This window comes from Phascolarctos cinereus, unplaced genomic scaffold (assembly GCF_003287225.1).
Source record: "Phascolarctos cinereus isolate Bilbo 61053 unplaced genomic scaffold, phaCin_HiC Scaffold_5;HRSCAF=322, whole genome shotgun sequence".
Classification (NCBI taxonomy): Eukaryota; Metazoa; Chordata; class Mammalia; order Diprotodontia; family Phascolarctidae; genus Phascolarctos; species Phascolarctos cinereus.
Window position 1 is genome coordinate 162,037,970 of NW_027555958.1, and position 13,732 is coordinate 162,051,701.

At 33.3% G+C, this 13,732-nt stretch overlaps 1 protein-coding gene across 6 annotated transcripts in view; it reads left to right on the plus strand.

The window, feature by feature from the left end:
• Positions 1-13,732, plus strand: part of ASCC3 (activating signal cointegrator 1 complex subunit 3) — a 358,153-nt gene that overhangs the window by 85,858 nt on the left and 258,563 nt on the right. For all 6 annotated transcript variants that reach the window (XR_002326776.2, XM_078155224.1, XM_020998271.2 and 3 more), the window contains one exon: positions 3,674-3,838. Coding sequence is in view for 5 of the 6 variants with exons in the window: in XM_078155224.1 (XP_078011350.1) it covers positions 3,674-3,838 (165 nt within the window). In the remaining variant the exon portion in view is untranslated. The remainder of the gene's footprint in view (positions 1-3,673; positions 3,839-13,732) is intronic.

Sequence of the window (13,732 nt, forward strand, 5' to 3'; positions counted from 1 at the left end):
GGAAATCCTGGAGTGCATCTTATAGGCAGTCATCTCATAGAAACAAGGCTAGGATGCTATATAGTTTTTACCTTGTAAAATTAATAGTTGATATAAAGAACTTTTTATGCTGTCCTCTGCTTTAGGAAATCAAAAAACCTGCAAATTAATTGAACATAGTAAAGTTCCATGTATTATTAATCTTAATAACTATAAGATTTTTATTAATTTAGTAGCTATTTATTAGTTTAATGAACTTTTGAGTAAGTTTATAAAGAGTTAAAAGGAATATGCCTTTTATGTTTGGCTCTCCATAAGTGATGTTTTGATTATATATGCTTTTCTAATAGATAATAGACTATGAAAAATATAAATGTAAAAATTACCATAAACATGTCTATTATAATCATGTGTGTACACACACACGTATTTGTATTATTTACATGTCTAAACACATATGTATATACACGTGTGCATGTACACACATACATATACATACGTACATACATACACATGATGGAGGGGAGAGAGAACAACAAATGGTCAGCTTTCTATTTTGACCTAAATGCAATTGCATATCTGAGCAAACCTCAGAAGTCAAAATACTTTTTGTACCTGAATATTTTCCAGTTAATTTTTATTATTAATCATTAATTGAAAGCTGTTACCCTTGACCTAAATATAAATAGATCATACTTCAGAGATCTTAATGCTCCATGTCTGTGTGCACACATGCATACAAATCGAAAGCAGAGGAAGGACAGTTTTAAAATGCAAAGAAGAAGGTAATTGGCACTAAGATATGTATGTATATATACACATACATACATATTTGTGTGTGTGTGTGTATGTATATATTCATTATAGCATTCGCAGAGGTCAGGTATCTAGTGAACGTTATTAGATATGTTTAAGAGAGCTATTGGCATCAGAGTTGAAACTGGTTTATCAAGGAGTAGTCTACCTATAATGAGTGAGAACATTAGCTTCATAAACTGGTATGACATGTTAGATTTAATCTCTGTTACAGTATTTAGGATTGCTTGAGTTTTACAGGTTGAATGAAATTTGTATGTCTTATAATGTAGACCTGGATTTTGAAAAGTGTGTAGAGCTATTCTCTCTCATCTCACAATTGTAGCTATTAAATGTGACAGTTATGTTAACTCCAATATGACCATTTTTAACCTAGAAACTACCCTCAAAAAACTAGTTATTTTTTTTAAATATCAAACTAGGTGTTCTTTCAGTGTTATTCTTAAACATAATGTTATCATAAATATACATGCACATATATGTAATTATTTTCTCATAGGTTTCCTATATGTTTTGTCTGTTAGACAATTAGAATGTGAATTCTTTGGGAGCAGGGACCACCTTGCTTTTCTATTTCCTTCCCAAGTGTTTAACACAGTACTTTTCACATACTAAGTGTTTAATAAATGCTTTTAAAAATTATTTATTCATTCATTTATATTTATCTTGAGCACAATAAGTCCTTTTGGTTAGCAAATCACTTTAGTACAAGAAGGGGAAGGGGAACAAGCATTTATTAAGCATCTACTATGTGCCAGGCACCCTGCTAAGTGCTTTACAGATAGTCTCATTTGATCCTTACAACAGTGCTGTGAGGTAGGTGCCTATTATTATTCCGATTTTTAGTTGAGATAAGTGAAGCAGACTAAAGTTAAGTGACTAGAGTCACACACTTATTAAGTATCTGAGGTCAAATGTGAACCCAAGTCTTCCTGACTCCAAGCCATTCCACTGCCTAGTTGCCTGGTACAAAAAGAATCAGTCTGCCTCTCTAATAGTAGTGATATACTTGGGTATATCTATTAGAAAAGTGATAGTGGATCCTATAATAATTTGAGAGCCCTATTGATAGGCCATAATTGTATTTGTAAGATATTTACTGACTCTGATATATTAACATGTCTTTTGCATAAATGGTTTTATAATGAATGGAATGTCATAAAAGGTTACTACCTCAACCAAGTAGTATTTTGTAACTTCTTAGATGTTTTTCTTTTAATTTCCTCTTATCTCCATCTTCTCATGTATACTATAGCAGTTTCCCTGTAAGACAAGATACCATAAGTATTTTTAAAAATTTTGATTTACTTTTGTTTCTACTAAATGGAGGACCTAATTTAAATTTTCTAAGACTAAATGGACCTAATTTAAAACATAATTTAAGGAATCACTGTGAAGTTATCTTTTTCAGAGATGTTACTATAAGTGTCAGTCTCCTTCCCCCTTCCTCATTATCTTCGTTATAATAAATGCTTAAGTGATTTTCATCTGTTTATGCACTCTACGGTGGAAGGCATGATTTTGTAATTATTTGTTTCAGAAAAAAAGAAAAATAAATATAGTGTTTTAATCTTATGTGGTTTTTAATCTTATGTGATGTCTCAGAAGGTTTTTTATATGAATGTGACCAGTGTTATATACTTCTACAACTATAGTTGTGAAATTCCAGCAGAATGCCAGCTTTCTAGTTAAAGGAATTTATTCTTACCCTTGTGATCTTACTGCCATGGTTCATTATAGTATATGATCTCATATGAATATGGATGTGATATAACTCCCATCTCAGAGAAATTGTGTACTGTATTCCATATAAGAATCACTAATCTTTTCAAACAGCATTATTTAGTAGTCAAGTATGTGTCTTTAAGGCCTATTCATATTCTATAGTTTCTTTAATTTCATCTTAATCCTTTACCTTTGACACTTTTTTCCCTTTCTACAGATTTGTTGGTGGAGATAGTTGAGCATTTAATCAGTAGTTCTTTGACATGCCTGTTGTTTTCAGTATAACTGTTCATACATAGTATGTATGTATTTAAGGCCCTTTTGTAACTATAGGCTCTAACAAAATCCTTCTCCTGTACATTTTAGTATCATGATGACAACCTGTATTCTTGACCACTAGTATCTGGCAGATTGTACCAAGCTGGAAAGACTTTGTGTACAAACTTCAATATAGGTTTTATTTCTGCTGTCTGAGAGTTGTGTAACTAAATTTGAAGAGAATATTTACAATTATTTTTGTCTGTAATAATTCTCAGAGACAGTCTATAAAATTCTAAAGGGTAACATACGTGCAGCATAACTCCGAGCTCCTTGAAATATTGAAGTATAGCCTTTCTCTTTGTAGCATGTCCCATTATAAGTGAAAATTTGAAATGGATTCTTGGATTTTTTTTCAGATTTTTTGCTTAAAGTGATAGCAAGTAAATGTTTTGAACGTGCCAATTATTTTGCTTTCTTTTAGTCGTGTAGTTAAATTGTATTTTGGCTTAATTAAGATGTCAATATTCTCAAAGCTATAGTGTTATGATATTCTAATGACAGGAAAACCTTCTGTACAGGGTTAAATTTGCATCTGAATATGAAGGCCAGCAATAAATTTTTGTTTTTAAGTCCTTTAGAATTTGATGAGAGTGTGTGTGTGTGTGTGTGTGTGTGTGTGTGTGTGTGTGTGTGTGTACATAAGATGAGCTTTGAAGACATTTTAACATATCCTAAATTTGTCTCTCATAGATAGGTTTTATTTACAGGTAGCCAGTATTACTGATATGGATGACAGAATGCTATTCACTCATAATACTAAGACAAGTATTTGCTACAGGATAATGGGAATTGTTCTTCCCTTTAATTGAATTTTTTTCCCACTCCTTTACAGATGCTTGTAACTACACCTGAAAAATGGGATGTAGTAACAAGAAAGAGTGTTGGAGATGTAGCCCTTTCTCAACTTGTAAAGCTCCTGATTCTTGATGAAGTTCATCTGCTGCATGAAGATAGAGGACCTGTACTGGAAAGCCTAGTTGCACGCACCTTACGACAGGTAAGAGAAAGTTATTTTATTTCATTCATTTGGGTAATTGAATGATTTTGATTATTTGAAATGGATCTGTTGTCACTTATACTGATATATAACTTCCCTTACTACAAATGGCAGCACCTTCATGCATATTGGAAGAACATATTAATATGTAGCATTTTATAAGGCAATAATTATTTTACAGTAAAGAAATGCAAAAATATTTTCTATTAATTTATCTAACACTTGAACCAGTTTTCCCTGTTTTCTAAATATTTTCCGTCATCTGTTTTCTAAGTATTTTTTATCATCTAAGACACATTAAGCAAAATTTAAATTATATAACAAAATAAAATACTGACTTGGCAAAATAGAAATTTATTATATCATTTTAAAGAAATAATGACCCCCCTGATTCATATTATAAGAACAAAAGACAATCTCCATTTGATAGTCAAAGGATATGAATAGGCATTTTTCAGGGAAAGAAACACAAACTATAAATAGCTATATGAAAAAGCTATTGATAGCTGCACGAAAAAAATGCTCCAAATTGCTAACAGGGAGCTACAAATCAAAACAACTTCGAGGGCCCTCCTGGTATCCCTTAGATTGGTAAAGTTGCCCCCCCCCCAAAAGTGATGAATGCTAGAGGAGCTATGGAAAAACAAACACATTAATGTGCTGCTGGTGGAGCTGGTGAACTGATCCAGTCATTCTGAAAAGCAGTTTAGAATTTTGCCCTAAAAGCTATTAAAGTGGGCATACTCTTTGACCCAGCCATACCACTTATGGATTTGTATACAAAAGAGATCAAAGAATGAGGAAAAGGACCCATATGTACAAAAATAATAATGGGAACTTACTCTGCATAGGCAAAATTTTGGAAATTTTGAGTGTGCCAGTCAATTGGGGAATAGTTGAACAAATTACACTTTTCATATATGTATATATATGTGATGGAATATTATTGTACTGTGAGAAATGATGAAGGAGATGGTTTCAGAGAAATCTGGAAAGATGCAGGATGAAGTGAACAGAACCCAGAGAAAAATTTATTCAGTAACAGCAATATTGTAAAGACAAGCAAATTTGAAAGACTTAGGAACTCTGCTGAACATAATGACCAGTCACTATAGAAGAGGATAGTCAAACATGTTACCCATCTAAGAGGTGATGAGAAGTGATGTGCTCAGTGCAAACTGAGATATTTTTTGGACATGAACATTTGAGGAATTTATTTTGTTTAACTATACATGTTTGTAACGGGTTTTGTTTTTCTTCCATTGCCATTGAGTGGGAGAGATTTTCTTGCTTTCTTAATGGGGGTGAAGGAGAAAGAGCTGGGAGGGAGAGAATGCACACTTTTATGGATTGAAAAAAAATTTAATTTGATAAATAAATAAATAAAGATAGGGATCTTCTAAATTGATACAAAGTACTTATATGTTGTTATGGTACATGGAAAAATGAGTTTGAACTTTTGGTTTATTTGTTATTCCTCTCATTTTCTTATCACGAACAAAATGAAACTCAATGGATTAATAGATTAATCTTAATCTATGTAACATGGAGTTGATTGAATATGAAAAAACGGACCTGTAACCTAGCATGAGGTTATGCTTCTGGTTTTCTGGAAAATGTTTTCAAATTAACAGGTTGTGAACATAGTAATAATTCCTGATAACCATCATGTTATACTCAAGCCATTGTATTGTATGCTGCAGACTGCCTTTGAAGAAAGAAGTCATATAAAGGATTGTTAATATGTTAGTAGAGACTGACAGCAAACCTGATGAAAACCATGACAAAATCTACACTTGTTTACGTAGTAAAACTCTATGTGTACCCACAGACTTCAGTTTAGGGCTTTGTTCTAAAAGTTTGTTTTTAGGTCAGTTATTTGCAACTTGAACAGTAGAAACATTGTTTTTAGTGGTGGTTGGTTTCTCAAGCTAACTCATAAAAGGCATAATGTAGTAGAAATATTGAGTATTTACAAGGAATATAATAATATCAAAGAATGTTGAGTTCTGATAAGTTCACAAAAAGGAAAAAGAAATTAAGTAATTTTTTGATATGTTGAATTTTGATGCTTAAGAAAAGGCTATTTAATAATTCATTTCACCAAGCATTAAGTGTCTACTATATGCCTGGTATGGTGCCAGGCACTGGAAATACAAAGATCCTTATACTCGAATGGGGATGGGGCAGAGTGGTAGCAGTAAGATTTGTGCACAAATAAGTAGATTCAGAGTTTAATTGTGAGTAGGGATTGGAGATACAGTAACACTTGGGAGAATCAGGAATGCTTCTTGCAGGAGGTTGTATATACTTGGCCTGAATTTGTTGGGGAGCTAGGGATTCTTATCAGCAAGTAGTACTTAAGTACCTGCTAACTTGTCAGGCACTGTGTTTCTAGGAGTCAAGGTGAAAAAGGAAAAGCATTTTACACTTGAATAATATTCTGGGCAAAGACACAGAAATGAAAAATGTGTTAGTTCTACATTTATAAATTAATAATTTTTAGAGACAAGGGAACATTTTACCAGTTGTTAGAAGTCATGACTCCACAAGACATGGATAGCAACTTGATTCATCACAAGAGAAAGGCACATGCATGAGACTCCTTATACCGAGGAGCCTGTGATACAGACAAGAGCCTTGGATATTTATGGGGTACAGCAAAAAGGGGATGTCTCATGGGAGGAATGGAGGGCAATCCCTTCCCAAATGAGAGTGGAATAGGAGGACAAAGGGAGCAAGAGGGAGCGGGAGGATTGGGAATGTCCGACCATGGAAGGAGGATGTTCTGTTTATCTGTAAGGGTCTCAGCTGGATCAACAGTTTATCATTCTGGGCTAGAGTGGCCAAACCAGTCTTGCAGCTTTCTTAATTTCAGAGGCATTGAGAGTTTAATTGAGTTCAGTGATAAAAGATCGCTGTTGTGTTAGTTTGTGGGAGTCGGGGAGGCTTCATCTCTGGAAACTAGGGCAACTCACAAAAACAATTTCAGGGGGACCCTTAACAATTAATTCAGGAGTATAAGGAAACAATAGTAGGAAGCAATTAAAACTTTATAGGTATGAATAATAATAATAAGTGTGGACTCAAATATTCCAAAGGAGTTCTCTTTATCTTTAAATTTCTTGGCCATTGCTTGTAGAATGGCTTATGAATGTCTTCTCCCAGGAGAGAACTTTGGTACTGAATGTTTTACCACTTCCTTCTGAGATTCTTTGTATGAATGGTAGCCTAGATTTCTGGAAAGAGATAAGGGATGTGTTTGAATATTCAAGGATTCTAATACTTGGAGAAGGTAGGATGGGTGGGCAAGTAGTATCTCCCCTATCAACAGATGTGTATATAAATTAGTTTATGTGATATGTGTTTTCTAGCAAGCAGTGTCAATTTACTTATAAATTATCATGCTTCCAGTTACAAAAATTCTAGATAGCAAATATGGTCTCATGTGAATTATAGGAAGCACCATAACAGCCACATTATGGAGTAAATCACAACAGTATTAGTTCATCTGGTCTTGCTACAGCATTTCAGTCTTAGCAAGTTAAAAACAGAGTTTTTTTCCCTGTAAAATCTATCCCTTGTCCCCCATTTCTTTTGAAGGCATCACACTATCCTTCCAGTCATTAAGGTTCATAACCTTGGAGTTGTCCTTGACTATTCATTCTCCCACACCGTCTACTATCAATCAATCATCATTCTACACTCATTTATTAAGCTTTTATTCTGTGCTAGACTAGGTGTTAGAGATTCATTTCATTTTTGTATTTGAATCCTAGTGCTTTGCACATAGAAGATACATTATAAATGTTTCTTGAATTGAAAAGTGATGTAAAAGCTGCTGTGCAGGCAGGCTGAAGTTATTGCTGACTTCACCTCACAGTAATATTCTGTTTAGGTAAACATGGGGGAGGGGAATGATGACACATCATGGCACAGGAAATTCTGTTATCAACATTCCAACTAATAAAAGAGAGTTTTTGCTTAATTTAATAAACTGAAATATCTGAGGCATTAAACAAAACTTGTTTTTCCATTGCCCTCTAGTTCTTTCTTTTTTAGCAATAGTTGCTGAGCAGTGATCATTTGCTTTTGCTGTCACTATACAGGATTAGTCACTCTAATCAGGGACAAAAAGTTAGAAGTAGAAGGGAAAACAAGTCATAGAATCAGAGGCCTTCAGGGCTATGAAATCTAAAAATAATTAATTGCATTTATTATCATGTTATCTGGTGCTTACATCTATCACCTTCCTGCTCTTCTTGAAGAATAAATTTACGATATATTTCATGTGAAAAAAAAAGAGGCTATGAAGTTTAACCCCAGCATTTCTGAAGCTGAAAGAAGTGACGTGATTTAAATAGGGTCACATACTAAGTGTTACGGAGTTTGAGAATCTTTGCATTTGGCTGATGGATCTAATAAAAGAGTTGTAGTACCTCTGCTGCTGTCACCTACATTTTAGCCAAAATTTGGCCAGTCTCACCAGTCTAGGAAAGACTAGAAAGCACTTTCTAAGTACACACCATATTGTCATTAAAATGTTAGAGCTAGAAGCTGTGTCAGTGCTTACAACTACAAAAGTGTGAAAGAGACCAAAAATTATTATTACCTTGTAATAAGTCAAATTAGAAATGCTAATATGGTTTGAGATGGATTCAAGTTGCAGAAAAATTAAGGATGGTGTTTTTTTCTTCCCGCTATTGCGCTTTCACACAACAGGTAAGATTCAGGTAATTTCAGATTTGATATTTTCATTTTGCAATTTTAGTTGTATGGTCATATATTTTAATAATAAGTACCATTAGCTTTTCCTTTCAGTATTTTTCATACTTTTAATTTTCCTTCAAATATGTGCTTAAAATACTTCTTAGTTACATATGATGTTTATTGCATTGGAGGCATGATACCTTTTTGTGGTTGGTTATAGACTGTACAACTACAGAGAAAAGAGGAGTAAGACACTTAGCCATCTGATTTTATAATGGGACTCATGGAAAAATAGAATTTGGTGTGCAGTCTGTTTCTGTAAAACCATCATTCTTTTTTATTGAAATGAATCAGTATTTAATGCTAACTATTTCCAGTAGATGGTAGTATTGTATTTAGCACAATAGCATTTTCAGGGAGCTTATAGGCACTCCTGGCAGAGTATGGAATCTACACGATTTTGAAAATTTCTATACAGTGGGCTTGTATACTTCAGAGCAATTAAAGTAATACATATGGGAAAAAGCATTAGTTAACTTAAACTGAAATTAATTTAAATTTTAGCACTGAGCTGATTTCAGAATTGTTTCATCTTTATGTCAGTTCAGAAAAGACCAAATAAGATTTTCACTTCATTAATTAAAATTTCTTACAAAACTTTGCGTTATGTTTGGACCCTGAAGAACAATCAATCATATTTTTTGTGTCATTATTTTATGTGTGTCTTTTTGCATTTCATCTAAGAATATATGCCTGGTTAACTAATATACAAAAATAAAAGTATGTGATAAAAATACCGACACACAGTGAAAGGCATATAATGTGCTTTTTTTTTTTTTCAAATTTTAAAATGTAGATGATTGAAATTGAGTTTTAGTAGAAAATTTTCTGTTTTCTTTTCCAGGATATTATAGATTTAACATCAAAATAATTTTTAAAATAAAAACTTGTATTTGATGGTTAAAGTTACATAGCTGCAACAGTAACAGGAATGTAAAGCTAAAATGATCTACTTTTTTGCCTAAATAAAAATGAGCATAACTCCATAGTGGCAGCATCATGTGATTTATTAGCATATAATCTCCTGAGGGCAGAGATTGTTTCACTTTTGTTTCTGGTCATTAGGACAGTGTCTGCCATAGTCAGTTCTTTAAAAATGCTCCAGTGATTGATTTTTAGTAGGTTTTCAAAGGATACTAATAATTTTTTGCTGAGTTGGAGATTTGTTTCTATTTTATAGATATCAAGATCTGTTTAAATATTTAAAGCTTTCTTTTTTTAGCAAGGAGTTTATAATTGGGTCAGTGTCACAATGTTCATTTTTGTATTCCTCTATAGTTTAGTGTGATTTAGCCATCTATATCCATCTAACAAAACAATTTAATAGCTATATCTGAAAAAAACTTGTGGAGCAGTAATAGTGGTACTGGTAGGGTTGATGTGATAACAGAAAGTTATAAATAAAAACTGGCAAAGAGGCCACTCTTTAAAGATATTAGGATTAGCCTTTTTTTTTCAATTATCTGTGACTTTTTGCTATTCTATGTTAAATTTCTTGAGTAAAAAAAAGTTTGTTGCTTTTTGTAGACATAGTTTCTGTGTCCATCCTTCAGCACTCAGTTTTATCTTGATGTCTTCTAAGAAATTTGTTAGTAGCATTTCACCCTAGTATCAGTATTCCCTGAAGTCCTGCTGAACAAAAGGTCACTTATTTTATGCTTTTTAATTTTGACTCTCCAGTCGTTTGGCTCTCCACTTACTTTTAAGTGCTTTGTGGACAATGTCCAGATCTGATTGTTCTTTTAGATAATTCGAAGTGCTGCCTTATGTATCTACCAGGAGTGTAGCATATACTCAACAAAAGACATAAATGTTAAATTCATGTAAGTATAAATAAATCACTAATAAAATTTCCCCTTAGAATAGGGATGGGGAACCTGCGGCCTTGAGGCGACATGTGGCCTTCTAGTCTTTGGGTGCGGCCTTTTGACTGACTCCAAGTTTTATAGAACAAATCCTTTTGTAGGGGTATTTGTCCTTTGAAGTTTGGATTCAGTCAAAGGGTCGCACTAGAGGACCCAAAGGGCCATATGTGGCTTCGAGGCCTCAGGTTTCCAGCCCCTGCCTTAGAACAACAAATAAGTTTGTACATTGGAAAAATAAAAGAATGTGAAAAAAAAATATTGAATTTTGTCATTGTGTTATACCCAGATTTTTCTTCCAGCTTATTGCTAGAATAGTAACAAGTTCACACTCTATCCTGTTTATTATTTTATATGTAATTTTTTTTCAATTAACAAGCATTTATTTTCCCTCTCCGATTCCTCCCATTCCAGTGGAAAAAAAGAAAAACTAAAAACTAAGCCCTTATAATAAATATATGTGGTCAAGCAAAACAAATTCCCATATTACCCATAACCATGCAAAATTATGTATCTCATTTTGCACACTTAGTCTATAACCTCTCAGTCAGGTGATTGATACATTCTTCATCATTACAGTACTGGAATTGTGATTGGTCATTGCATGGAACAGAATTAGTAATTTTTTAAATTGTTCATTTTTCCAGTGTTATTGTTGTAGTATAAATTGTTCTCCTGATGTCTCTTATTTCACTTTGCATCACTTTATTCAAGTCTTCTCAATTTCTCAGAAATCATACATTTTATCATTTCTTATGCAATAGTATTTTATTACATATTTATGCCATAATTTGTGTCATTTACCTTTAGGGAAAGCTTTCTTTAGTCTTTTCTAAAATGTTTGAGTAATGATTTTTCTTTAGCATGAAGTTTATTTTGAAGGACATATTTTCTCTCTTTATCATTTGATCAGTGATAAGTTAAGCTTATATAGGGATAATAGTGTAAGTTATCATTCATTAATTAACACCATAGTGTGACAGCTGACTTAAGAGTCCTTCCACCCTTCCCTCTAGATTTGCAATCTTGAAGCCATCTTAATTATCCTCCTTTCCTCTAGTCTCTCCCACTCCAATCTCTCTTCCACACAGCTGCTGAAGTGTGATATTCCTAAAACACAGGTATGACTATGTCACTCAATAAACATCAAACCATTTGCTCCCTTATTGCTTCTAGGATGAAATACAAACTCTGGAGGCAGAAAGATACTGAGCCCATATTTGAAAGTAAAGACTAATTGTGGGGGTGGAAAAATAGAAAGACATTCTTCACATTCACTTATGTGTTCAATGCATTTAAAAAATTAATACTCAGTTCTACCTTATTAAATGTTTACTTTTGGAGACCATTGCAATAGTCTTCTAATTGATCTCCCTACCTGAATTATCTCCCTACTCCAATCTGTCCTCCACACAGCCTACAAAGTGATTTTTCCTAAAGCTAGGTCCGACTATGCCACCCTTACTCAATAAATTCAGTTATGAGGTCTTTTGTTATTTAAAGCTCTTCAGAACATAACTGCTTCATACTTTTCTGTTCTTATACTTTATTCCCCACTCCATATACTCCACAATCCAGTTATGCTGGCCTAGTTGCAGATTCTCAAACCTGACATGTCATATTCCATCTGTCTGCCTTTGCACTGGCTATCTCTGTTGCCTGGAATGATCTTCCCATATCTTTGCCTCCTAAAATGCCTGGCTTACTTGAAGAATTAGCTCAAATACCACCTTCAGTAAACCTTTGTTGCTCACACCAGCAACTAGTGTCCTCTCCTTTCAGATTACCTTTTATCCACTCTGTGTGGATCTTGTATGTTCTTATTTAATGATATTTTGTCTGCTCCATTAGTACGTAATCTCCATGACAGCAGGGACTGTTCTGGGTTTTCTGGGGTTTTTTGTTTGTTTGGTTGGTTTTTGGTCCCCAGTGCTTAGTAAGGTGCCTGGCATATAATAAGCACTTACTATGTGTCTTTATTATTTGGTTCCTACTGTTCTTTGTAAGGTCTGTTATTATTGTAACTGAATACCTAGGCTAAAGTTATTTATTTGTTTATTTTTTTTAGTAAGAAGGCATTTTTAAAGCACTTATTCTCTGCACTGTGATAAGCTCTGGGGGTACAAATAGATAAAATGAGAGTCCCTGCTTTAATTGGAAGCTGTAACACACATAAGAGTTCAGTTGCAGGGAGGCAACTAAAATAATCCAGTTAATAGACCTGTTGAGAAAATGAGAAGCAATTGGTTTTGTTTTGGCTTTTTATTTTCACAGAACTATGTCATTTTTATTTGTGTACTATATTTAATTTTTTAAAAAAATTTATATTCTGAAATAATAAAGAGCATTGACATTCATACAATAAAATACAAAAAGATTGTACTTGAAACAGTGGATCATTACTTCGTACCACTTGCTTTCAAAATTGTCCTTCTTGTTGGTATTTCCTTCTGAACTTATTACTCTTCTATGTATTTTTAAAAATGTTTAATGACTCTCTTTATCGGGGCTTAGGGGAGGCTGATACTATTCCCAACCTGCCTTCTCAAATTAAAACCAAAGCAAAGGAAACTTTATAACAAATAAACATCATAAAGCAAAATATGTCTATACAGTACTATATTCAAAAATGTATTTTTCTTTTTGTGTCTTTGGTTCTATTCTTTTTCAGGCTGTGTAATATATAATATGATAATGGTTCATCATTAAACTGCAAGTCATCATTGGTCAGTTAATTTTTCACAATTCTTAAGTTTTTCAAAGTCTTTGAAATTTTATTGTTACTACATAAATTGTTCTCTTGGTTCTTCTTACTCCATTCTACGTCAGTTAACACTTCCAGGATTCTCTAAAATTATGTTTTTCATCATTTTTATAGCATAAAAATATAGATAGTATATTCCTTTTACTCTCTTCTTTTCAGACCCTCAAAACAAAATGAATCCATTTCCCAGCTTCTCTGTTTTGCATGTATCTATCTCTCTATCTATCTGTGTGTTTATAAATATGTGTATGTGTGTATGTATACTTAAATATATCATGTATCTATTTGAAGCTCACCCTGGTGTAGTATGTAAAATGTTATTCTATACCCAAGTGCTGCCTTTCAAAACTTTATATCTTTATGCCATTGCTTTATGCTATTACCCCTTGTCTAGAATGGTCTTCCTCCTTGCCACCAGTTCTGTCCCCTAGTTTCCTTGAAAGCACCTCCTACACTAAAGTTTTTCCTGGTCTCCCAAGTAGTAGTGCCTTCTCCCTT